The 27,824-nt window shown below is 41.2% G+C and overlaps 1 protein-coding gene across 12 annotated transcripts; it reads right to left on the bottom strand.

Moving 5' to 3' along the window:
• Window positions 1-760: 760 nt before the first annotated feature.
• pum2 (pumilio RNA-binding family member 2) lies at window positions 761-27,824 on the bottom strand. 12 transcript variants are annotated; one of them, XM_038726866.1, is made up of 23 exons: window positions 27,668-27,824; window positions 25,787-26,150; window positions 17,326-17,394; window positions 16,936-17,041; window positions 16,517-16,704; window positions 16,261-16,433; window positions 15,819-16,140; window positions 15,630-15,723; window positions 15,405-15,509; window positions 15,169-15,314; window positions 11,062-11,182; window positions 10,712-10,852; window positions 10,275-10,574; window positions 9,954-10,181; window positions 9,258-9,567; window positions 8,976-9,105; window positions 8,730-8,864; window positions 8,490-8,627; window positions 7,938-8,063; window positions 7,588-7,659; window positions 4,727-4,848; window positions 4,002-4,194; window positions 761-3,287 (listed from the first exon to the last, which is right to left on the bottom strand). In XM_038726866.1, exons 2-23 carry the CDS (start codon window positions 26,135-26,137, stop codon window positions 3,156-3,158), a joined length of 3,702 nt encoding a protein of 1,233 aa, XP_038582794.1. In that variant the 5' UTR covers window positions 26,138-26,150; window positions 27,668-27,824; the 3' UTR covers window positions 761-3,155. The 12 variants fall into 12 exon arrangements, with proteins under 12 accessions (XP_038582794.1, XP_038582798.1, XP_038582799.1 ...); XM_038726870.1 differs by having other exon boundaries at window positions 8,736-8,864; XM_038726871.1 differs by having other exon boundaries at window positions 9,258-9,525.

Here is a 27,824-nt window from a genome sequence, read left to right as displayed (position 1 = left end):
CTCTTTGTGTTATATAATTTCAAGCGTTGTTGATGCATTAATGTATTTTAATGTTGTGGCAGGTCAAGGTGGAGCCAATAAACTATATACACACAAACACACACATGCATTTCATATATAATCCATTTTGTATGTAACATCTTGATTTGAAAACTAACTACAGTATAGAAGTCATGTAGTGGTGTAAAACGTACATTATTTACCACCGAAATGTAGTGTATTGCACAACTCAATTTGGACCTTTTCCATAAATGTTTATACAATCAATTAAAACTTGCTTGAATAGTTTAGTTTATAACAAAGCCCTGTTTTATAAATGTGTATACACTTCAGTTTGTATGTAAAAAACACAGCCAATTGTACTTAAATACAGTACTTGAGTGCACTTTTCCTTTTTACCACTGGTCTACATTCATTTGCCTCATCATTAACATTTAAATAACACTTGTTAAAAATTCAGAATGAGAGAAAGTTTTATTTGTACAACATTTAACTAAACTAAAAGTTTGGCAAGGCAGTAAGACTTTTGTAAAATCACTTTTCTGGGAACAAAGTAATTGCATCTGGTCAAGCAGTGTTGATGTACATAGTACTCATTATAGGGCCTACTACACTGGGAATAAACCTTGATTCAAATTCTAACATGCACAGCGACCTTATCTTTACCTTGGACACCAATTCAGACGCATTAGAGAATCCCAATCGAATTTGCTAAAACACCTTTAGATCCCAAACATAAGAAAAACCACAACAAAGCTGGTCAAATGTTAGAAGAACAGTTTAATCATACATAGTCACAATTCTGCTTCCAAAAATGAGTTTGTTTTCTTCATCTAACATCTGGAAATGTACATAAGGCCACCTGAAAATGTACATGACTTTGACAGTGTGACAAAACTCATATGTTCATATTTATATAATTGACAATATTTTACATTGCGTTTGCTTACAAGGTAGTAGCTGTTTCCAAAATACAGCACTCTTCTGTACAAAAATAATTCTTGTCATATCCTGTGAAGTTTCCATGGTAGCAGAGAGGACTAAATGCAGCCTCAGTTTTAGTAGAGTGTTTTTCTTCTTTTTAAACGGTCACACATCAGAAAGACTAACAGTGGATGTTACAGCTCTGGTACAAATAGAGGCTGGCCTTTCCCATAGCGGATTAAAAACGGAAAAACAAAAAAAAAAACATGCCAGATTGTGAAGCCATAAAGTTTCTCTTTAAAATAACACTTGATCAAATAAAACTGTATACATTATATTCAAGGGGAAAGGAGTGATGAATATACACACACATCAAAATGCACATTTTTGCCTTTTCTCCCCAAAAAGTGTAAAAGACATCCCATTTACAGCATAAACGTTTACAAATGTACAACTGTACAGACGAAATAAAAGCATCACTACAAATTTAGAGCAAGGCCTGTCAAACACCACGACTAGACTTTTTTTTTTTCCTCAATTAAACTAATAATCTTACACTTATTAACTGCACATATACTACATGTATTCTACAATTATTCATATGAAGCAAAGAAGCCATCACTACGAGCATTACAGGTGAATTGTATAGCTTTCGATGGCCCCACCAGCCTCCACCAATGCACTTGCATACCCATCCAAATGAAAAGATGAAACTTTAAAAAAAACAAAAAAAAACAAAAACAGAACCATTTAAAAAAAGGTTCTTTCAGCATCCCTTTCTTCAACATATCCCAGTGGTTCTAGTTAATTTCACCTCAGATGTACAAAGCTGGGATAAGCTCCATTTCTCAACACTTTTTTTGGACTACTCTGAACTTCAGGTGGTGGGGGTCCCATCATTGCTGCAAGCCCCCTACCCAAAAGCAACAATTTACTCATACATAAAGATGCTATACATCGCTAAACTACTTCTACGCAGTACATAAAGATACCTTTTTCTAGGGCAGTGTTCATCTCAAACTACAAGACAGATAAGATGTTACACAAAACATGATAAAGAAAAAAAATCATTCCAAGGATTAAAAACCTGTCACAGCATGCCAACACATAGCCCACTCCCGCCCCAGTAGCCCCACAAAAAGCCCCCCCCCCTACGGTCATTTCATGTTAAGATTATACGAGGTGATACGCCCGCTGTACAACCAAACCTCATTGCTCTGCTTCTATAAGTTAATGGTAGCTTTTATCTTGCATACCCCCCCCCCCCCCCCGAGTAATCGCCTGGATGAGGGAAAGACGGCAAAAAAAATATATATATATGCGCTCAGGTGGATACAGCAGCTCAGGTTGGTCAGTCTGTAATATTTAGTACCGAAACATCAGGCAGACACACTGCTGGGGTAAATGCATGCCCTCGATCAGCCTAGGAAAGGCGGCAAGAAAAAGCCACCAATGGAAAACATTACTCTAGACTAAAGCACCAATCCTCAAAGCCAAGCTCGCAAACTGGTCTTAAAGACCTCTGGGTGACTGTGGTGTGACACACATAGTACTCATCTGCGGACAGAGGGGTTTATATCCATCCATACTATGTAGTGCTATTTGAAAACCAATCCATTAGCTGCTTTGGCATGGGTAAACACTTTTTACTGTGCATGGGATAATATACAAATATAGTATTCAATTGCCTAGACTTAATTAGAACAGCTGACATAATAAGTCTGGTTACAAAAACAAATGGAATTGTTTTTTTAAAAGGATTACTCTGTTTAGCCTTATAAAAATCACTTGCTGGTGTTAATTGTAGGAATTGTAAATTTCAGCAAATGTGTATGGTTTTTTTTTTCTACAGAGAATTTACAAGGTAAAAAACTAAATGTACAAGATAATATGAAAACCAGTCAAATACATCAATTACATCATTAACAATGGGTTTGTGCTTTACCCAGGGAAAAAAAGAAATCATTCTGCTGACTGTACGTCCGCTGGGGGCCACGCTGGGGACCTGCACCAGGGGTGGCAGAGTGGCAGGGATCAGTTGTCACAGCGTTCTTAGGTGAAGTTGACTTGTCCTTTTCTTGCCTTGTGTTTTTTTGGTAATTCCCCCAAAAATGGCATGACAGAGGGTGTCAAAGGCTAACCCCTAGGACTAAGGAGTATCTCTCACAGAACAGGGGGGTTTGGGGCTCCTACTCCTCCACTTCTTCAGGGGACCCAGGATGTCAGCATGACTACATGAGGCCATTAGTGGGACCACCGATGGGACCCAGTTCAGAACCGCTCTTCATGTAGTACTTTTCTAGCTTGGCCAGAATGTGCTTTCCGTAAGTGTACTTGCGTAAAGTGGCAATGTGAGGCCGGATCTGAAAGAGAGCGCAAAGGTCAGCAAATTCAAAGTAGAGCTGAAATGATTAATCCGTTAATTTAATAATTGATCAACAATTTTGAAAATCAACGAAAGCCATATTGGAAGCAGCAAACCCAAAATATTTACTGGTTCCAGCTCCTAAAATGTGATTCTTCACTGGTTCTTAGTTTTCTATGATAGTAAATTCAATAATTTTAGGTTTTGGACATTTGAACTCGTCACCATGGCCTCTCGAGATGGTCATTTCTTTAGTTTTCTTACATTTTATAGACCAAACACTTACCAAATCAAGAAAATTACTGGCAATCAATGACAACAAGTATTAGCTGCAGTCCAAAATCGGTGTGGTTTAATCTTAAAGAGTCAACTAATTTGCACCAAGTCAAAAACACATCCAATAAGGAAGAGAAGCAAGAAACTCATTTTTTGCAAAACATGTTTTCCACAACTATATTAGAATAACAAAATGGTTCAATGTATGTACCAAGTGGAACAAATTGGTCAACAAGTCATTACTGTTTTCTGATTATATTAGAAGTCAAGCTGTAATCATTGGTATTTGTTACGCTGCATTTATGGAGAAACAAGCGTTCGTTTGTTCACACTTTTCCTCACTTTGTTCAAATAACATGAATTCCCTGCACCCTTGAGTGCATATAGGCCCCCTCGTTCCATATCCGAGATCACGCAAATGTAGCAGTTAACCAACCTTGTGCATGATGATTTTACGCTGGGCAGGTTCGGCCATGTCAATCATTCTTTGGACAACATAGTTGGCATACTGGTCCTTCATCATGGTGTACAGTGCGCTGTGGGGCCCGTCTTTCTGGCAGCACACTTCATCTATCAGCAGAGCTCTCTCTGCACGCGAAGAGTGGATCACACACTTCTCCACAACATTACTGGAGGAGAGAAAAGCTTCTATTACACATATACAAATTCACAACTGAGCTGCTAAAGGAGTTACAGCACTGGCCAGTCAGTCAGTGGATGCTTTTTATTTTTCCATTTGGAAGGCTGAACGTTCGAATCACTTTCTTTTTACGTCCATATTGTATTTGTTACCCATTATAATACAAGGCCTGTTGGGCTGATGTTTACATATGATGGAACAGTGAGTACCTGAAGAGGTCACAATACCAACACTAAAAGTCTCTAGTTGGTCTAACCTTTCTGACGTCTGTGTTAGAATCAAGATTTATTGATAGCATTTCCCCTCTTCAGGATGCTTCAGAGCAGACCAAACAGTTGCATAAAGCCATGTGATCCATGTTCATTAAATGTTTGCATTTCATGAAGTGTTAAGTTATTTCTGTTTTATAACATGATATAGTAGCAGATCATTCAACAAGCTCTTTATTATTCTTGCAAATCAAAAATTCCAATAAAAATTTTTCTCATTAATCTCTGCCTCTACATCAACACATTTCTTACCTTGCAAATTTGTGTTGGCTGAGCACAAGAACCTTTCCGCGAACCTCTGCGACTATCTTGCTCTTATCTTCTGGTCTGCCGTGCTCCAAAACATGCTGAATGACGTAGTTACCATACTGATCCTGCAGGAGGCAGTGGAGATGTGAGCTCAAGGTAAATAGTCATTTCAATATTGATTAATCACTTAATCGGTGCAACACCCTTTACCAATTGATACGCATGCACTACCTTATACCATGGTCTTAATTGGTGTGAGAATCATGCATCTCTACAATGATAGGTAGACGAATGAGTGACACCCCCATTTGTAGTCTTACAAATACCCTTACGTCATCACTGCGGAAGGTCAGACAAAACAGATGCTGCTGGTTTGGAGTGATGCTGACCAAACAACACAACCAATAGCATCTTTGCCCCTTCAGAAATGGGTGATAGACAGTTATGGGTGTAATTTTAGCATGACAAGAACTCACCTGGCCAAGCAACAAATAACACCACTCTGACTTGATGTTGTAAAAGTAGTAATTTGTTGGGTTGGTAAGGCAATCTCCACCTTTATTTTGAAAGTATTTGCCTTCAAATCAACTTCCTGTCAATCTGTTTTTAAGTAGAATCTGTATTATTTTGCTCTTGGATTTAAGAGGCGGAGGAAGCGATTCTAAACCAAAATATGTCTATCAAATTCATTTTCTCACGGTCTGCTAGCTGTCCATTATATGTGTGTGTGTGTGTGTGTGTGTGTGTGTGTGTGTGTGTGTGCGTGCAGATCGTTAATTTTTATTGATAATGATACCCTTATTGAGATTGCTTAACGATCCAATTCTTTATCGATACTTTAGGTTACTATTATTTGGTGACAGTTATTTGGTAAAGACCAGACCCAAAGGACATGAGGTAGGCCTGCACGGTATGAGGAATGAAAATTTCCTCTCTATATCTATATGGTTTATCCATCTGAATATATAGAATGAAATCTGACGTCACTGATGTGAAATGTGACACTGTTAGTGAATCAGCAAGAAAGTGTCCAACGTCCGCAATTTTGAGCAATGAAGAGATTATAAAGACACTGGCGAATGCATGTATTAGCCAAAATACTGGAAACCACATCCAGTACCGTTCTCCTGATTTAGAGATGTATTCTCTTTTATTGTGGAAGACCAAATGCAGGAAACCTCCCAGGCCAGGCAGTTCACGTTTATCAGGCAAACTGAAATACGCCTTTAACCTCACAGGTGCCCCCCACAGCAACCCCTATATACAATCTTCGTATGTCCACCCAAAAGGGCTCAGGCAGTAACTTTTAAAGAGTAAGATCCTGTGTTTAAACAGAAATAGCTGTTATATCGCTCTCTTTAAAGCCACCGAACTCCATTGACAAAAAATGTTTCCGCTGCCAGGTTATTTTTTCTGTGACTTTGGTGTTTAAAAGATTAGTTTGGATGTGAACTAACTTAAGCTGTTGTGGGGGCACCTGTGAGGTTGAAGGCTTGTTTGCCTGATAAATGGGAACTACCTGGCCTGGGAGGTTTCCTGCATTTGATCTTCCACGATGAAAGAGAATAAATTTCTTCATCAGGAGAACTACTGGATATGGTTCCCAGTATTATGGCTTGTACATGCATTTGCTAGTGTGTTTGTAATCTCTTCAATGCTCCAAATAGCTGACACTAGATTTCTTACTTATTTGCTCATAGTGTTACAATTACATCCATACGGATTAATCACATCAAAAACACAAGATGGCGCCAGTGCCTTAATGACATCAGATGATGATTTCATTCCATATATATTTGATAGATATGATAACATTTAATACTGAGATGACATATGACTTGTGATAAATAAACATAATATTGAAGTGCTCATAGCTGCCTGGTTGTTTTTAAATTAATTATAGGAATAGAATATTTTAAATACAGCTAAATATTGTTTCTAGAGCAGCAACATTAATGTTTACAACAGCAAAGTCGCCGTATTGTCAATTTGACAATACTGAGTGACGTTCAGAAATCAGTCTGTATCAGTCCCTCCTCTTCATCTCTGCTGTTAATCACTGCCTGCAGGTAACGTTACCTGATGGAAGGAGGAGCGGCTGATTTGTCTCAGCCAGAAGCTTAGTATTTAACAATTTTTAAGACTACAGACCAGTCTATGCTCCAGAGAGACAGCTTTCTATTAGCTTGTTTGTAACATTTGGCTAATTGCCTAGCTAATGTTAGCTGTGCTTGTATAGGACCCACAGGATGAGAGACTGACAGAGCAGTTTAAAATGAACCCTTGCTACATGTTTACCTTAAGACAGGTGTACTGATAAAGTATTGTCTTTTTACTCGAAGGTTTTATTGCATATAACGAGCGCCACACGTCGGCAACTCGAGTAGTTTGGAGCCAACTTAACTTCACCACAGCAATTTTTGTCATGGTGTTTGATTTCTTCAGAATCGCTTAATGCACCCTTAAGGCCAAATACTCAAGGTAAAGTTAAAAGGGATTTTTTAACTACTTATGAACCCTTTAGTTGTTCAAATAGTTTCAAACTCTCAGGAAGCTTCTAACAATTAGTGAAATCAAGATTTAAAAAAACCAAATAGAAAAACAGATTGATCAGGAGATGCTGTTGGCAAAAGAGGGATCATGAGACAGCAGGGAAGCACGTGCCTTGTGAATCCTCTGTGGCATAAAGCAAGAGTGGTGAGGGAGGTGAGAGAAAGGCGGCTCAGTGGGTTAGGAAAAGGCCTGTAAAAGTTGGAAGTTGGAGAACAATCTAAGTGTTAAATTAGATTCTTAAGAAAAGATAAAAAAGGGAAAGAGGAAGGGAGCACGGGGACATCCGCGAGAGAGAGGCAAATTGCTCTGACCTTGAACAGTGCATCGCGGGACACTGTATAATATGTTTTGGGTGTCATCTCCAATGATACGCCTTGATATTTCTAGATGGAATAAGTGAGGGGGGGCAGGGTGGATGTTTAAATAATCACATATGTCAGATGTAATGACAGGTAACAGTATAATTACATTCATCCTTACACTTTACACTTAGCAGACCACAACTACACAGGAACAATGAAAATATGAAATGCTCAAAACATGATGGACATGTGCACATACGATACAAGCACACATCTCAACAACAATCAGTCAAAACACAAATCTACAAAATGACATCTGCAAACACTGTGGGCTTAGAAATGAAGACGGATGTGCTCACCTGGCCCAGCTGTTCAGAGTGCTGATGCAGCTCTTCCAGGATGGGAAGAGTCTGCTCCTGGGTGCAGTGCTCCAAAATCCTTTGGATGACTCTGCAGCCATACGGGTGTGTAGAAAGCACAAACACCTGTGAAATGAAATAAAAAAAATAAGATACAAGTAGATTCGCAAATTCACACAGTTTTGCATAACTACAATATTAAAGCTAGGGTTGGGCCAATAGTCGATGCCATTGTCCGTTGGCAATGGCTGACAGACATCACAACGTTGAGCTGGCATTGTGACTGCAGGTTTTAATGACCACGAACATTCTTATTGTTTTTAAGTGGCCTATGCTTTGCACCTGCCTCGGAATTCTCTTCTCCCCACACTAAACCCCCCCCGCCCCATTTGTTCCTTATTAATTTTACATTTAAATTACACAACGCCGTTGGTCAAAGCAAACAGGGGACATTTGGATTTGTAATTAGGTATTTTAAATATTTTACATTTCCACCAACTTAAAATGTAGATGAAGGGGAATGAATGGTAATAAAAATACTAATAATCCCACCTGTCCCTGGAAGGCATCAATAATGAACTGTAGGGCCTGGGGCTGAACACATTCAATACACTTCTGCACCACATGGTTTCCATTCTGGTCCTTCACACACTTCAACACGTGACCATCCAGCTCACGGACAATGTCGCTCTGAAGTAACAAAATTGTAACCGTATTAAAATGTGTCAGGATTGACCTCTATAAGACAAGGTTAACAAAATTGTCAGTAAAAAGAAGTGAAATCTCACTTACAATTACCTGCTGGTCTGAGGAAATGGACTCCAGGGCTTTTTGAATGACCCTGCATCCATACATCTGCAAAGCCAGGGGAAGGACGTGCCCACGGATACGTGTTGCCAAAGCAAGCTTCTGGTCTGCACTTCCAAACTGCACAAAACATAAAAACAAATTCTATTTTGCACATATGCTACACACGTCTCTATTCTAGATAATACTGTGTTTACTGAAATGACACCTAGATAAACTTTCAGTCCCAACCTCAAAGAACTTTTGGATCACATAGTTCCCAAAAACATCAGTCATCAGTTGGTATGCTGCTTGCAGAATCTCTCCAAACACCATCTGCCTCTCAGCAGGAGTAGCCCTCTCAAGCTTCTGCTGGATAAATCTAGACAGACAAAATTGGAACAAAAAGTGGAGATGGAAAATAAAGATATTAGATTGATACACCAACACACTGTACTTCGTGTTTTAAGGTTTACAGTTAGAATTTCTAAATAAAGCAGTATTTTTAAGCTAGAGCAAGCATATCTTAGACACCTGGATCCATGCTGGTCTTGAGAGAACTCCACCATGTGTCCTGGCAGGTCACGGAGTTGGAGGTTTGGGAAGCGGTTGTTCCTAAAGTCTTCTAGTAGGCGGCTGCGTCCGGACGGCATGACATCAGAACGACTGTAGCGGGGCCTAGATGGAGGGAACAGCTGGCTGCTGGAATTGAAGAGACTGGATGTCCCGCCGGCGCTCCGGTACTTGGCCTCAGCTCCAGGTGCTGCAGAAATGTAACGCCCGCTGCCATTCGTCAGGCCACCTAGGATTACAGAATGACCGGATACTGTTGTAGTGGTGGCAGCTGTTGACCATAAACAAAAAAGGTGAAACAGTGTACACTTTATCACGAAAGGCAAATTTCAGAAAAATATTGAAGTACAATTAAATATTAGGGCTGAACGATTGTTTTCAAATCAAAATTGTGATTTGAAAGAACGTGATTAGCTAATCGTGAAGACAGCGATTAAAATGTAGGTTAATTACCCCCACCCCACCCCCACCCCACCCCACGTCGTTCAGCCCTATCAAATTTTAAAAAACACAGCAGCAAAAGGTTAGGACTTCATAGTTACCTTCAAAATAATTTACCAATGAACACTTAATACAACTGGGTGTAAAATGTCCTCCTTAAAAATCAACTACAATTCAAAATGAATCATTCACTATTCACAGGAATAGCAGGCTTACCGAGGTGAAGGCTGGAAGAAGATCCATGAGAGGAGGGCAGAGAGGGTGGAGGAGTGAGTGGGGAGTGACCTGGTGTGAGGCCAATGGGACTGGGTGAAGAGGAGTAACCCAGGCTGTTGTAAAAGGGCTGGCCGATGGGAGTTAAACTGCTGCCACCACGTTTATATAGATCAGAACTCGCCAACAGGGAGTCCCTGCGAGATACGCTGCTACTGGTAGAGCTGGATACTGTGAGGAAAAACAAAAAGAGAACCAGTGTAAGACAACAGACTCCTAAAAATTAACTGTTTCTTTAATCCCGCATGTTGCGGAGTCACTGACCAGAAGAACCAAAGCCTCCAAGAGCAGAGCCCAGGCCTACGCCAAGGGAGCCACCAGTACTGCTGAAGCCCAGGGAGGAGCTTGGTGGTGCAGCAGAGGTGTGTGAGAAAAGGGAGCTGCTCTGAGACGTGTTAGGGACTGATCCAGAGCCGTAAAATGAGCTGGAGGGAAGGCCGCTGTTTTGTGGGGGAGCCTGCTGCTGCGGTGGCTGGGGTTGAGGTTGAGGCATGGAGCGGTACAGCCCGTTGGCGGGAGGACCAGACATGTTGTTACCGGAGCCAGATGCTGATACCGCAGCTGCTGGTGGAGAGAGAGAGAGAGAAAGGGAAGTGTAGGGGGTAAAATGAGAGGTTGGGAATGGTCTTGAGTGATCAAGAACAGGGAGAACTGGAGCCCCATATTGAAAAATGATGTGGAACAGGTGGACTGGTACTTACCAGCTTGTGCTGCTGCAGGGTTGATGAGGAGAGGGGTCTGGACTAGACGGACTGGCCCACCTAGACCAGTTCGGGCACCAGGGCCCATCACTAGGGCCCCAGTCTGGTCATAATAGGCCGCAGGGGCCAAGACCTGATAACCTGAAAAGATGAAAATGAGACAATTATATTAGTGCACACAAAACATTTTAAAAAGTCACTCAGCTAAAGCCAGCATTTTATATACTACAACATTTAAAAAAACAAAAACAAAAAAAAAACAGTTCAAATGACAACAGCAAGCAGTGAAGATAAATGTGTTTGGCTGTTAGTATCTTTGGCTAAATGGCTATATAAAGTGGGCTACCAACCAGACATTCCTGCATACGCCAATGCAGGGTTTGCTGCAGCTGCTGCCGCTAGAGATTCCTGCTGACTCTGTTGGCCTTGCCCAGGTGTAAGAGGTCGCTGGTTGGATCCTGTGCGCATCACCTGGAGGAGAAGGTTAAGATACTGTCTGCATTGAAAGCTTACAAAAGTTCCTGAAAAGTTGGTTTCAGATCTGAAGTATTTCTATAGAATATTTTAGACTAAATAGGGAAGAATCAGTGTTAAAGTTCAGCTAATCTGTTTTATCAGGACTGTATGTGTGGTGCCTAGCAACATAAACAAATGACCTACCACGGTCATCACATATTGATTCAAACATTTTTCAAATCTGATTGGTGCACAGAAGATATGACATCACCTTTTTCAATGTGAGCCACACACACTTTAACCCAAGGACAGAAAAGTACATAAATTCCTCATAAAAAAAAACAAAACAAGAAAAATATTTAAACACCTAAGCAAGAGGCACCACTAACCAAACACTGCCATGAAGACCAAGGAACTCTCCAAACAAGTAAGGGACAATGTAGTAGAGAAGAACAAGTCAGGGTTAGGTTATTTATAAAAAAAAAATAAAAAAAAAATCCAAATCTTTGATGATCCCCAGGAGCACCATCAAATCATAACCAAATGAAAAGAACATGGCACTACAGCAAACCTGCCAAGAGACGGCCGCCCACCAAACCTCACGGACCGGGCAAGGAGGGCATTAATCAGAGAGGCAGCACAGAGACCTAAGGTAATCCTGGGGGGAGACTGGAGTATCTGTACATAGGACGACAATAAGCCGTACGCTCCATAGAGTTGGGCTGTATGGCAGAGTGGCCAGAAGAAAGCCATTACTTTCAGCAAAAACCAAAATGGCACGTTTTGAGTTTGCAAAAAGGCATGTTGGAGACTCCCAAAATGTATGGGAGGAAGGCGCGCTGGTCTGATAAGACTAAAATTTAACTTTCGGCCATTAAAGAAAACACCGCCTGGCGCAACCCCAAGACATCACATTACCCAAAGAACACTATGCCCACAGTCAAACATGGTGGTGGCAGCATCATGCTGTGGGGATGTTTTTCAGCAGCCAGGACTGGAAAACTGGTCAGAGTTGAGGGAAAGATGGATAGTTCTAAATACAGGGATATTCCTGAGCAAAACCTGTACAACTCTGTGCGTGATTTGAGGCTAGGATGGAGGTTCACCTTACAGCAGGAACACATGTAAATCCAATTTCCAAAATCCAAATCACAAGCGCAAACCATCTAACTTGAAGGAGCTGGACCAGTTTTGCAAGGAGGAATGGGAAAAAAATCCCAGTGGTAAGATGTGGCAATAGATGTGGGGTGAATACTTTTTACTGAAGACTTTCTGTTATTTTGTCCTATGTTGTTTGCTTCACAATAAAAATAAAAAATAAAATCTTCAAAAGTTGTGGGCATATTCTGTAAATTAAATGATGCAAATCCTCAAACAATCCATGTTAATTCCTGGTTGTGAGGCAACAAAAACACGAGAAAAGCCAATACTTTTTCCAAGGCACTGTAAATAAATAAACCAGAGGGATGTTGAAAACTCTGCTTTATGAAGCAGGTTTAAATGATTCAGACTAAGTTACCATGGCAATTTATCCCTTCTGACTAGCCTGGTCCTAGTTTTCTGGCTTTGCTTCACCTCAAATCTAACCAGCACTTAGTGTCCAGCAATCAATCTGACAGACTGTAAGGGCCTGCGTCCACCAAAGCGTTTTTTTTTTAACCAGCTGAATACACCAGCTGTTCTGAAACGCTAAGCTGGGAGCGCTAAGGTACGCAGCAAGTAGGCTACCTAATTTTACTGAATGTAAAAATGTCACCACAGAGTATGTAGGCCTTCTTGCTCTGGCCTTTGCTCTGCATGAAGAGAAGGCTGAAACATGTAGAGCGAGGGTATGGACTCGCCGTACATGGGTACATGAGATTTTGTGGTTGAGGAAATACCTCGGCGAGGAGGCAAATCATTTCATTCAAGAGCTGAGATGGCTTGGTAAGGTGCTGTCCCGCTCATCCTGGACTGTGATTGGATGGCTTGGTAAAAAGTGACAAGCGCTGCCTTTTTCCTAAAATTGAACTAGGGCTGGGCAATATGGCCAAAAGGTTATATCCCGGTACTGCTAAGCAGAATTCCGGTATAAAACATTTATTAGCATTTTCTGGTAAGCGGACAGGTGGGTTTAGTGGGCATGTTTTTACTGATTTTAGTAACTTACCTCACCGTTTTAATTACACTTCATTCTCCATCTTAAGTATCACTCACTTATTAAATTCACCTTCTGATCTCTTTACACTCACAGACCTAACATACCACTGCTGCACACAGCCATTACCAGTAACAGCTCAACACACCTCGACTTGGTTTGGCTGTCCTCCGTTTTCCAATGTAGATAGTACCCAGAGATAGCGCCCCTCAATATAGCTGGTCGTCATAGCGACACCACACACACACACACACACACACACACACACCTGCCGCGACATAATGTTCAATGCGACACACAAAACAGCGGTCTCTTGATTTAAGTTAAAACGTTTCAACATTACTCAGAATGTAAAGACAGATAAGACGGAAGTGATTAAAAAATAAATTTTAAAAAAAAAGTACCTGGTAGCGGGTTCAAGTACCACAAATTTAACACAATGGAAAACCAAAAAAAGGCGAGGCAAGGCAAGCTGGTAATGTGCAGTGGAAAAGGGGCTTCACCGTCTCTCTCCCTGTCTGTCCGCTTCGGTGACTTTCTCCATCAGTAGTAGGCTAGACTGTATAAAGTCAGCAAAAAAAACAAAAACAAAAAAAACAGAACGCATCTTCTGGACTTTTCCTCCCGTGATTACATTCACAGCAGCAGCTGAGCTGCATGTTGAGGAGGCGTGTGGACGACATAGCCTTTCAAAACAAAACCAACATGGTAGCTAACTAATAACATCTGACTGGTGTGTTCACTGTCCTTTTACCTGGTCCACTCTTGTAAAATATCCACCGTGTTGCGACTTGTAACGTAATCACGGTGTTTCTCTGTTAAATGCTACAATGTGTCGCCTAACCTGGGCGACCCACCGATATAAAGTGTATATGTGGGAAACACTGACTGAACCGTTGCTTTTCTTTTTACAAGCCAAGTCTTTAACAGCGTTGGCCAGCGTTGTGTCTCCCCTCCATCTTGTTAGAGAGTTACTGAGTAGACGGCAGAAAAAAAAGATGCCGTCTCAGGAAAAAAACATTTTGGTGGACACGCCCAAACTGCTTTCTCCATAGTTCCTATTCACTGCTGCAATGTGAACATGAGTCAATTTGCAGTGCATATAAAATGCATCACATTTTGAAATGGACTTTTACACTTAATCTGAGCTCACATCTTTTTCAGTCTAAAGGATTGGCACAGCGTTCTGGTGAACATTTGTGTTTAAATGCTCTGCAGTTACAATCAAGTATGCAACTTTCACCCATAGCTGTAGATTAATTGGGGTTTACCACTTATTCTCGCTTTAAAATGTCACTTGAACAAGAAACAGAACCCCTGAAATCTGTCTGTTAAAATACAAGCGGGACAGACAGCTATTCTGAAGGTATTCAAACAGTGTTTGTTTTTAACAAATGTTTCAGTCTCCATATTATTTACTTTAAAATGTGCAGATGTGTGGACGTGAACATAGTTTTGTCTGAACATGGCCGTTTTCTTCACTGTGAAATTATGAAATCAGTGCTTGATGTTTTGATTTGATGAAATCATGAATAAAATAAATTACATGTGTATAAGTACCTGTATATAATTTCTTTTTTGTATATTTATAAGTTTAAAATATCTGTATATACACTGTATGTTCTGTGTGAAGCAGGCTACAACTTTCATTTCACTGTGCAACCCCGTGCTGTAAAATGAGAACTAAATGAACCTTGAAATAAACCAAACTGCTTTAGTCTGCTTAAATTAGCTCAGAGTTGTCTTATGAATTGTTTAACCCTGGTGCTATTTATTAGACTTATTCAAGACAGGCTTTTCACAACGAGTCCCTACTTTTCAGAGCCACCTTTATGAAACACCTCTGATCAAGCACAACACCTACCTGTTGTTGACCTGGCCCTGGTCCCTGATTGGATGCTTGCTGATTAGCAGAGTGATTGGCAGTTGATGCAGCCTGTTGCTGGAAAAGATTGGCTGGGTACACACCCCAAGGAACGCCATAGTACTGAGGTGGAACCACTGTGGGGCCTGAGCAAAACGTTTTGATGTTACATGCACATCTTATACAACTGATAATGTAGATTTTTGCAAGGGACAAAAAATGTGCTGTATGATCACCTGCAAGCGTGGCTGCTGCTGCCAGCCCAGCGGCTGTGTAAGGATCGGTTCCAGGGGGAGCATTGATGATGTAAGGGTTTGGCACAAATGCAGGAGCAAGACCAGCTGGGAAATGTGAGGAAGAGTAATTTAATTTATATTTCCCTATCAAATTCCACTCAAATGACCACGCAACTATTAACTATATTACAAGACACACTGAGTAAGACAAATAGCCCGACTTACCGAGATGCTGCTGCTGGGCTGCAGCCAGGGCATATTGTTGTTGCTGAGCTGCAGTGAGCTGCTGAACAGTCAGGGTATTAGATCTCTGGAACAACTGGGGAAACCAAAACAAACAAAGAAAGGATCACAATCTGCTAAGCAAACTTACAGTTAGATCTCTTTATAGATCTGTCATGTTTATCAACAGACCTGCTGCTGAGAGTTGTAGTCAAACAATCCTACGGGGGTCCCTGAGGAGTCCACCTGAATCTGGTTTCCAGCATAGTCAAACTGGAGGGACTCCACACCAGCTTGCTGCTCCATACCCCCCATGTTCTGAGTCTCCTGGTTATGGAATTCCTCGGCTGGGGCTTTGTTTTGGCCGGGGTTGTGTTGGTGGAGGGCATGGGGGTGGTGGTGGGGGTGGTGATGGTGGTGGTGGTGCTGGCCCATCATCTCCAAACCAGTCTGACTGGGACCCATCCTCTCCACAGCCTCAGTGGGGGAAGCTTGACGGCTTCCAGGGGTTGGACTGGGAAAATAAAAGTTAATCAGTGCACAAAACCCACAGTCACATTTAAAACCACTAGTTATAAAGCACCAAGTAATAATAGGTAGCTGTTCACTTTGATACCTTAAAAACAAAACCTACTTGAAATCTTTGCAGTCTCTGTCCATGCCGTTTAGTAGACCTCTACCATTGGCTTTAGCGGGATCACTCTCCTCTCCCACCTTCATCTCTGTGCTCTTGTCTTCTTCAAAGGGGGACACCTTCTCCTGGGCGTCACCCTTCTCTCTCCCATCCTGGTCAACATCTTCTCCACCCTGTATTCATAAAAAAAGATTAGGTAAGGCTAGGAGCAACCCATAAGTGTTTAATATAAGACACCCCTTTTGAGTTTACTTACATAGCCACCATTCCTGTAGCGACCATCCATCTTGTCACCAGGAGAGGAGCTCAGGACGTACTCTACCATGCTCACCCCCAGGCCTCCACCTTCTGAGCGAGGCGAAAGCACAGAATTGGCATCACCATTCCCATGGAAACTCTGGCCTGGTCGCCGCTGCACCATGATTGGCTGAGACACTGAATGATCTGAATGAAAAGCTGCGATCAAATATCTAAATAGTTGTTTATATATAATCTATAGCTGGGTAAATACCCACTCAGATAAAGGCAACACTGAAACTCACAGTCAGCGGCTGAGACAAAATGCCATTTCCAATCATGTAATTTGACTTTGAATAAAGTCTGTATATTTACTCTTTTATCTTAAAGAAAGAAGTTACAAGTAATTATACACAAAAAGGTATAGGAGACACTCACGAGATGATCCCCATGCATTGTCCCTCCACTCCTCTCCAAGAAGCATCCCTTTCCTTCCATCTTTGGCCAATTCATCAGAATCCCAGAGCTTTTTTGCTGGCAGAAGCTGCAAATAAATACATGTTTTCTAAGAATCTGCAAGATTTAAGTTTAAGTGCAATGTAAGATTTACATTTAACAATAAGCACATCTTATTTCAAATCTGATGTATGGTGGTTGATTTACAATTGTGAAGTTCAAACATTAGTTTTTACTGTGGTGTTTGTTAGCTTCATTCTCTGATAAAAATCTGAGTACACTTAACACAGGTTGAGGTTCGGATTTACATTTTGATTTATTGCCGTTTATAAATGGAGAGAAAGAGGGATGTTAGGACCAAAAACTTCTTACCTCTCCCATGCCCCTTGACTCCAAAGCAAGAGCTTGGAAGTCATAGTTCATTTCATCCACAGCACGGACCTGAGAAAGGGAAGAAAACTGGACAGTAAACACTAACTAAAAGCTCTCAATGGAACAGAAAACATACAACAAAAACCCAGAACACCAACAGTTTCTACTTTGAAATTTTGTGCCTAATTAGCTATCCAAGTACAACCCTGTCAAGAATGATTTTCATACAATGGTTGAGTCATTACACATTTTATGCATCGAGACCGACAGCGCCAGACTTAATTTGTACGTTACGAAGGTAGTGATCGACCAATTTGGGTTTTTCAATGGCCGATACCCAGGAGCAGGACGGCCAATGTCCAAAAAACAAAAGTAAATGGATAATTCCATTACTGCATGCAGAGTACAATCTAATATATGTAGTTATCTTAAGTAATGTGTTATTTTAGATGAAATTTTTATTAATTAATTAAATAAAAAAAATATATACGGGGTTATCCTGTAGATTTGAGATGGTGACTGGTGTTTAAGGGAGAATGGGATATAGAGTTTCAGAAATGATGTCAACTGCATCATTCTCCACACACACACACACACACACACACACACAGAGAGCGAGCGAGCGCGAGAATACTATATATATTTTAAAGGTTTTAAATTCGATTTGTTATCATTTAAGATGATATATGGGCCTCCTGAGTACAGATATCAGCCAATGTCATTCATCTCAAAATGCCAGATATCAGCCCATCACTAGTTACATGTTACAAACACATCAAACATTCATAATCACTAGAACATTACATTCAATCATTGCATCAGGTGTCTTTTCACTCTAGTCCCTCCCGATTGTGAGTGCATGTGAAAAGTAGGGGTGTACAAAAAGAATACAAAGACACTTATCAATGGCGTTAACGCTGAGCTTTTGTCATCTCAAATGGAGATCTTTGGCATAAAGCACTATGAGTAATGTCTTACAAATATTGGAAAAGGAAAACAAGATAAGAGCAGTAATGCAACATTAAACTGGATATCATCTGCTTTAGAAAACACAGGAGAAAAGGATACCTAAAGATAGCATCTTACTTTTCATCTGCGCGAATACCTAATGCACTGCATGCATACATGGGGGCCTGTTAGACAAACGGTCTCAGATGTGTATGGGAACTCAAAACGGAAGAGGGACCTTCGTACAGTTAATGAATTGAGACAGAGATTAAGGCCCCATCCACACTACTCCATTTATTTAAAAACAGAGTTTTAAAACGAATACAATCTCCATCCACACCAGCATTTCTGCTGCGTATCAGAGTTGATCTCTGTCTATATTAAAACGACTGAAAATGCACAGCTAGCGGCCGTTCAGGTACACTGGGCATGCACGTGCCCATGTAAACATGAAGCAGATGGTGTATTCTGTTGTTGCAGAAGATCTGGCGAAAGAATAAAGTAAGAGGAAAAAATCACACCTGATTTTCTTTTTGCATGTCAATGATGCAATGGATAAGACACATGCCTTTGGTGTGAGAGACCTGGGTTCAATTCCCCACTATCACACATAATAATACCACCAATAATAATAATACTACCACAATACATTTATAGGCGACTCACAAAACATAAAACAGTACAGCAATGAATTGATAAAATTAACTATAATTACAGTGCATAAAATCAGGGTACATAACTGGAAACAAAGTTTGAGAAAGTGATCATGGGGGATATGCCAGTTTAAAAAGATGCGTTTTCAGGCGGGATTTAAAAATTGGAAAGCGAGTCAAAGTCGCGGATGTCTGGTGGGAGAGAGTTCCAGAGACGAGGGACAGAGCGGCTGAAGGCTCTGAACCCCATGGTGGTCAAACGAGCAGGAGGTACAGTGAGGTGAATAGAAGAAGACAACCTAAGAGTACGGGTGGGTGTGTTAATGTGAAGGAGGTCAGTGAGGTACAGAGGAGAGAGGTTATGAATGGCCTTGAAGGTCAGAAGCAGAATCTTGAAATCAATGTGGTATTGTGAGTGGTAACTGTGAGCCAATGAAGCTGCTGAAGGACAGGAGTAATATGATTATTGGAGGAGGGGTTCTGGTGAGGATATGGGCAGCAGAGTTCTGAACTAGTTGAAGTTTATGTACGGATTTGAGTGGAAGACCAATGAGAAGATAATTACAATAAATCAAGTGTGTCCCTGAGCAATACACTTGACCCCTAGTTGCTCCAGATGTGTGACCTCTGACATATAGCAATTGGAAGTCGCTTTGGATAAAAGCGTGAGCTAAATGAATTGTAATGTAGTGAATGTAACACAGGAGTTAAAAGCGACTGTGGCTGCGGAAAACAGACTGGAAGTCATTGCAAAGTAAACTGCGACATGCACAGTACAAGTGTAGGCCATAAGTGTTATTTGCACGGTACAAAATATTTTTATAAAAACACCAAATCAAAAACTGTCAGTAGCATTGTGTTTCTGCTTTGCATGACTGATAAGACCCAATCAGATCGCCAAACGTAAGCGCCATCGTTTCTAAAGTCCTCCGTTTTTGCCTGTCCGCACCCAAAATGCTACTGGGAGTTTTAAAACAAAAAACAGGGTCAGCATTTTCAAACTTCTCTGTTGTAGATCTTTGTTTTAGTCTGGACAGGAGGTGCAAATGTAGCAAAAGGTCACAGTAGTGTGGATGGGGCCTAAGAGGTAAGGTTGGGCCGACAGACGATGACATCGTCCATTGGCAATGGCTGACAGATGGTCGATGGTCGAGCAGGTATCGTGTTTGTAAAACCCTGCCCCCCGGCAAAACAAATCAAAATTTCACATAATACCGCCATGTGAAAGCAGGTTTTAATCACCACGACGATTATTATGAATTTTAAATATGCTTCACACCTTCCTCGGAATTCTTTTCTCCCCACTCTCAGACACACAAGAGGCCTACACCTCAGTAAAAACACACCGGCTTTCCCCGCCTCTCTCCATCTACCCCTTCGCCCGTCTACTCCACTTTCTCCATCAGCAGTACGTTTAATAAAGTTGCCTAAAAGACAGAACTTGTCTTTTTTCTGTATTTTTTCCACCCTCTGTCATCACGGCAGCAGGTGAGCCGCTTGTGGGCTTGTTAATGACGCAGTTCACTGCTGCTTTACCTGGTCCTCACTTAGAACATATCCACCGCGACTTGGAACATCATTGACTACCAAGTTTTTAACAGAGTGAAGTGTGTGCGAGTGAACACATGCACATAAGATAACAGCATTTATTATATTCTTTGTGGGGTTCATCAATTGTGATAAATGATCAGTATATATTTAATGAATGTCAAGAATCGTTCATATTTTATTACACTTTGAAAGCGGCACGTTTTTACTGAATCTCAAGAAATGGTACTTTTTCTAACGATGTGAACAGCAAAGTGTCTTAAAAAGGACCTTTATAAGTGAATGCATAATTTGGCAAAACGGATTTTGTAGGCTACCTGCCGAAATTTGCATCCACCTCTTTTCTCAGTATAAAAGAGCGTTACCTCCTGCGAGGTGCATGCAGTTCACGGCAGGTATGCAGAATACGGCACAACACCCGTGCGGCAAAACCTTAATAGACGTCGTGGAAGCAAGGCCTGATTATTAGATCATCATCTAAGCTCACGCAGTCTACCGGAGGTAGATTGTGTCTGACTTGACAGCGCTGTTTTTACAAACTGTGATTGTTACTGCTGAATCCTTACTTGCTGTAAGCATGTAGGGGGCGCCAGGGGCTGACTGCAAAAGTATCAGGCATGTTTGTCTTATAGTAATAATAATTAGGCTATTACCATTACTATTTTCATAGCCATTTTGCTACAATTACCCTTCACACAACAGATGCGTTTGTGACCTGACCTCTTTTTTTCCCCGTGAAAGGGAAGAATTTAGAAAGTTGCATGGCACTGTGGAGAGCCCCCAGCTGCAGTAGTGCATGGATCATGCGTGATATTCATCCAGCCAGAGGGAACAATCGCAAACCGTTCACATTGCGTTGGTCTTACTAGCGACACAACCTGTCCTGATAGAGAGTGGGGCGGACCAGGGACAGATCGCGTAGCAACTGGCCTGCTGTGGACGGCCGGTGATTGTTCATGATACAGAAATAAAAGAGATTAATGGCAATAAATCATGCTGTCAATATTCTAGGGACCCCCCAAAATTTCACAAATCATGCTTTTAGGGGAGCCGATGTCTTATTAAAGGGAAATAAGCTCCCTGTAGTTCACACCCTTCCAACCAATCAATTCACAGATGGTCTGGTGTCCGTGTTTGCAAGAGAGAGCGAGTGACCGAGTGAGGGGATGTGCGGAGCGAATATGCACTATGCAATCAAAAACAATTTTAAAATTGTTCGCTAAATTTACTTGGGGCGGGTGTTAATCTACCTGGGCGGCCCGCCCAAGTAAAGCCTATGTGTGGGAAACACGGATATCCATCAGTCCGAAGACTTTTCAGATGTCAATGTATGACAGGATATTACAAGTCTGTCCATTTGTCACGGCAAAGTCACACTCCTGCTGTGCCAACGCAGTGGCCAAAGCACTGGTCTCACATTTTATGCTGTGCAAATTAGGCCATCCAGGGTGTACCCTACCTCGCAGCCAATGTGTGCTGGAATAAGCAAATACAGAGAGCAACATCAGCATTCTACACAGGAAGTCTTACTAAAAGCTAGGGCTGGACCTGAATATTCGATCATTGGGTACACATTCGATTTTCAATTTTGGGATTGTACATGTTTAACGTTAACTTACAGATTGATAGAGTACTGTCTTTTTACTTGGGAAGGTTTTATCACACGTACTTAAAGTAATGAGCGTAGCGGTCATCAACTAACGTTACAGTAGTTCGGCGCCAACTTAGCTTCACCCTCTCGCTCTGCTGCCGCTGTGCGTGTATGTGTAGGAGCCCACAGAGAGCAGGCAGAAACTGCACCCTGATGATTTTTTTTATCCATTGCGTTTCAATTTAAAATTAGATTTGATGCTCGAGACTCAACGTTACATCATGGGACCCGCAAGTCTCGATAGCAGTATCGATAAGCTCGAACCTTATTGACTTTCAGGTTTTGAGAAATTTTGGAACCGGGTCTTGATCCCCATCCTTAATGAGGACAACGGCAGTTATGGGGTTTAAGAACATTTAGTAGCCTGTAAAAAAAAGTTTAAATCAAATTTTACATAACATTTTGTTACTTTCCGCTACCGGAAACGGTGCTCATCCCGTCTGCTCTCCCTGGACCCGCGCCCGGTTAATATATTCCCCATATCTGTTCTGGACCTGCTCAACTTAGCCTCTCACCCTCTGGACTCTCAGCTACAGTTCCCTCCTGCTCCGCACTGCAGCCATCAACCAGGTCCTGCAGTATATAGGTCTTCCAGTCTGCCTCACTCTTCCCAGGCTCAATTTCCAATCACTTCAACACCACAATTAATATTTCTCTTATCTAACTCCAGTCTCCTCACTCTTAGTCCTACACTTGGGACTACTAGCCTAGCCGCGAGAAAAGTTAAACAAAACCATTTGGTAATAATAACATGCGGTTATTATATAGCCTAAATGTAAATAAAGAAACGAAGCGCTCTCTCTCCCCCTCTCTCACAGTCAGTGGCCGCTGTTCCATTCTCTCTCCCCTGTCAGGTTTCTCGCTCAATCATGTCACTGCAAGAACCTTTTGGGCATTCATCCTTCTGTTGTTCTGCTTTAATTTAATATGAAATACATAGCTGTATCTCGTGAACAGCCTGCTTACAGCTGGCAACACAACCGGTAACGCCACCAGTAGCGTAACCCCCCACCCGCAGCACCGTCAAAGCTTTGATTATTCGCTGTTAAATACTGTCAAAGCTCAAAAAATAAACATTCGGGCCAGCCCTACTAAACGCACACTGAATGGTGAAGCTCATCTGATACAGCAGGCTAAGCTGAAATTAATGACCAGCTCAACAAATAAAACACCAACTCATGTGTAGCAAATATTTTCATTTTTTCTTTTTTGATTTGCTCCACTTTCTCTGTTGTGCTTCTTCAGCAACACACACTTTAATTGCCTGTTGGTGTCTGTTCTTTCACAGTAGAACGACCACTAGGCATTAGGGATATTTTTAAGCTGTGACGATTGCCATTGTTTTCTTAATGTGGTTCCTAAATTATTTATACATAGTACCCCTCATTTACTGAATTTTAAAAATGCAAAAGCAGAAAACTGATTGCATACTAGCTTTTCACCACAAATTAGTAGTCATTTTTAAAATCAAGAAATCCTACACACTCCTGTTTTGCTTTGAGATGAATTTATCCTTGTATATTTTATCACCTACTCCCCCAACCAACAACTTTCTTATTTTAATTACAATTATACATTAAACAAAAATGGGCGGGAGAGAAATATAAATAAATCAAAAAAGTAAACCTAAATCTATTAGGAGGTTACCAAGGAATGTGTGGGAACGTAATAAGAAACAGATGGGTAATGACAAAGGACTGAAAAGGTTAGAGTGTAGGAAACAGGTTTTCTGTACTTGTGGGTGAGGGGAAAAAAAAAAACACACACATTATTTATTTATTTATTTATATATTTATATATATATATATATATATATATATATATATATATATATAGTAGCAGGTTGTTGCAAGGAAGCAGCTTTAGAGTTAGTCTGGACATAATAAAATTTAAGTAATTAAAGATACTTGTGGGGGTGTTAGTAGAAACAAATCAATATGGATGATTGAGATAAACAAATAAATCAAAAAAATGGATAAAAGGAGGATAACATTTTCTGAGTGAGTGACACTGATAATAATGACACCATCGGCCCACAGCATTAAACTCTACCAACAAAAGCTACTGATGTTTGTTGCGCGCTCCTACTTTAACAAGAGACGTCCATAGGAAATGGCAACAGACGAATGGCTGGGCTGACACATGGTGCAAATCACAGATTAACTCAGCATGTGAAATACGTGAACTCCTAACCTCTGACATGCACTTCCTGTGCTCCTCCTCTTCTATCACCTTACAACTACTGACACTCCCCCCTTGCAAATGATACAAATGTCTCTGCACATGTAAATACTGTTTCATCTCGTGTCAGGCACAGACCTGGCACGTCGCACATATTTGTTGTTGATCTTTGTTGTTGTATATTTTTATGTTGTCAGTTTATATATTTATATGTACACAATATTCTCTTCCTTTGCGTTACTTCTGCACGGCACAGACCCAGAATAATGTACATGTATACATCTGCAACTTTGTTCTTCCATTCCATATTTATATATTTCTACATTTATTTATGTTGACTGTATGTTTGTCTACGTGTAGCACCTTATCACCACAGCAAATTCCTCGTATGTGTAAAACACTACTTGGCAATAAAGCTCCTTCTGATTATCTTGTATTGACTGCACTTTTTTGTTAACTCTTACTTTCTTCCCTAGGTATTTACCCCACTGATGGGATATGAACTATGAGCGCTTACTAGTATGTATTGCCAGTTTTAGAGCTGTATTTGATGCTCTGTTGATGCTTATATGTTGTGCCTCAAATGTAAGTCGCTTTGGATAAAAGCATCTGCCAAATGAGTAAATGTATCGCTTAGAAACAGCAGTCAGTCTGCAGTGGTGTGTTTACAGCGAACAGCTGACGGAGTTAAGCTAAATACTGGGACCAGAGTTGTTGTTTTAGGTTTTCATCAGTCAGGAGGTTTTTACACAGAGCCGAAGTTGGTCGCTTCCTCTTCATGTGGAACAGCTGATTACAGCAGGTAATAAAGCTTGTTAAACATCCCGTTCCTCCGACGCCCAGGGATACAGACATGTGCTGCTGCAGATCTGCAGCTCATGTCGGCTGGAAATGTTTTAATAACCTTCCAAACTGTCGCGATTTTGTGTTGCTTTCTCTGTGCTGGAGTTATTTTAAGAACTTTATGGCTTTGTTATTAAATGTTTAACAAACTTTATCGTGTGTCTCTTCATTATACTCTCACAAAAAAAGCTGCTTTAATAGTCAAGCATAGCCTATAGTTTGTCATTGTATTCCAATCAAATCTGATGGTCATTTATAAATGTTGCTCATGGATAGTGGTCACAAATAATGATGGTTGTGCATCACTTTGTTCAGCGTATAGACCTACAGTCTACATCAGCTGGTTAATTTGCCTAATCTTCGCAGGTTTTTAGACCAAGGTGAAACGCACACAACAGTGGGCCGAAGGAACCTTTTAGTTCCTTGAAAAGAGAATTGGGGACTTAAAAGTCCTCGGTACTTTTGGTCGAAAAGCAGCTTATGTAATATTGCCAAATCCTCCACCAAACACCACATTTCAGAAACAAAGAAAATACATTATGGTTGAATATTCCGTGGCACCTGTAGCCTAAGCGGATACAAAATACTGCTCTAAATTAAATAAAATTACAATGGTCTGTGAGTGACGACGCATTACCTGATCAACATGATTGGCATCTCCAGTTGGCCAGCGATGCTTGCTGGGTGTGCAACCTCCAAGTTGCTCTCCAGGCTGCCTCTGAAAGAAGTATCCAACTGTGGCGTCATCCTGTGATCGTCCACTCAGCGGAGGTTGTGGGGTACCTGGGGTGGGGTTAACTACCCTGTCCATGCCCTGTAAATGTGGAACTCCAGGGGCCTGTCCAGCTCCCCCCACTGTGGCTAGGGGCCCTCCACCATGAACTCTGACACCTCCAGTCTCAGGAGCACCATTTGCATGCAGCATCCCACCTCTTGTCTCCTGCCAGGCCACGTCATTCATACCTAGGATGCTGCATGGAACGCTCATTCCACGGGAAAGCCTAAACATATAACATTAGGATTTTGTCAATAAACGATAGTTGTCATTCAAGATACCTGTATCAAGTTTAGAGATACTAGTATTAGGTTGACATGGATATGCAATCTTTTTAGAGATCACCACAACACGTGCACATCATAATTTACTTTGTAGTCTACCAGAGCGAATGCCCAACAAAACTAACTGCATTGTTTCAATTTATTTTTATAACAAGTCAATATAACGTTAGCTATACTACAACATGACAGGTTGGTTAGCATATCCTGGTGACGTTAGGCTAATGAAAGCTCTCTTAACGTTACAACATGTGTTCTTCATAGCTGACTCTTCTACACTTCTGAAGTAACGTTAGACTTCATAAAAAGGATGCACACAAAATTAAACTGCATGGACATCTAGTACAACTTAGTTGTCTTGGCCTGGACATGACGGTCTCCTCTTTAGAACAGCCACGATTGAAACGATACTAAATTTTGCCCTGAACATCCAAATTTAGTCACATGGCTTTCTCAACAACGGGGCATTAAAGTCAAATGGGAAGTTAAATTTAGCAGTTTCCTGATTTACAAATGGGCAAGGTAAGAACAAAACAAGTCACTGATAAGAGTGTTGATGGCTTGAAGTACCGAGAAGGCTAGTTAAGTAACGTTGTCGCTAGCCTTGTGTTAGCTGGTGGTCGTAGCTAACGCAACGCTAACATTAATGTAACGTTACTAATGGTTTAAACGACACTCAAGGCTATAACACAACGCAACCGTTTTTAATCATGAAATGTGCCGCTTGCTTTCAACAATATGTAACCAAGTTAGCCACAACGGTACATTCAAAATTACTGAACATTGTGTCAAAACCGAAGTGCAAGTCTTTCAGGAAGCTAGCTAGCTAATATAGCTAACATAGCCAGCAAGTGCGCTGCTAATAAGCAAGCTAACCTAGCGGCTTTGGCAGGACATTTACGATAATTATGTTAATGGATAGCGGTTCGTACCCGTATTGCCTATCAATGTTTTTCACGTCAAATTATTTGGTGGCATTTAGCGGAAATCGAGTAGTGTTAGCCAATACTACTTTCCTGGAGTGAGCATTAGCAACCCCCTTAGCTAACGCTAACCGCAGCGGGCCTGCTCTGTTTATTATTGGTTGGCGACGCTAACACATCAAAGTTAAATTCATGAATTTACAATTGTTTTACAGTAAGCAAGTGGGCTACCGTGAAAGGCGGAAAACGAGTCGATTTCTTGGCCACGTTTGTTTTATGGAAGTAGTCAAATAAACAAATATAGCTAACGTAAGAGATAGCCTAGCCAACGCTAATTGCCAGGTTGGTGTTGTGTGAGCTAAAACATCAACCAAACCTTTCAGTGGCTAAACAACATGGCCCCCCTTCAAGTTCCAAACAGCGGGGCCTTAACCGCTAAACAAAAGGGGAAATACTCACGCCACGACAGTCGCGTTCAAATCACACCGCTTCACAGAGCTTTTGCTTTCTACATGAACAAATAAAGAGGATATACTCACGCGCTGTTGTGTCGAGTGAGGGTCTATGCTTGTTGCACGCCGTCAACCCAATTCTATATTGTTTTGTTTCCTTGGAGAGAGCGATGATTTAGCAGGGCTTGATAGTCAGAGCTCAGAGTTTGCCTACGCTAGTGCCCCCTCCCTGTAAATAGCGTGA

This window comes from Micropterus salmoides, unplaced genomic scaffold, assembly GCF_014851395.1.
Source record: "Micropterus salmoides isolate LMB-PRFRI ecotype aquatic unplaced genomic scaffold, ASM1485139v1 Ms_hic_scaffold_18, whole genome shotgun sequence".
In the NCBI taxonomy this organism is placed as follows: Eukaryota; Metazoa; Chordata; class Actinopteri; order Centrarchiformes; family Centrarchidae; genus Micropterus; species Micropterus salmoides.
Note: the sequence above shows the minus strand (reverse complement) of the source record. Positions and strands in the feature narration are given on the sequence as shown.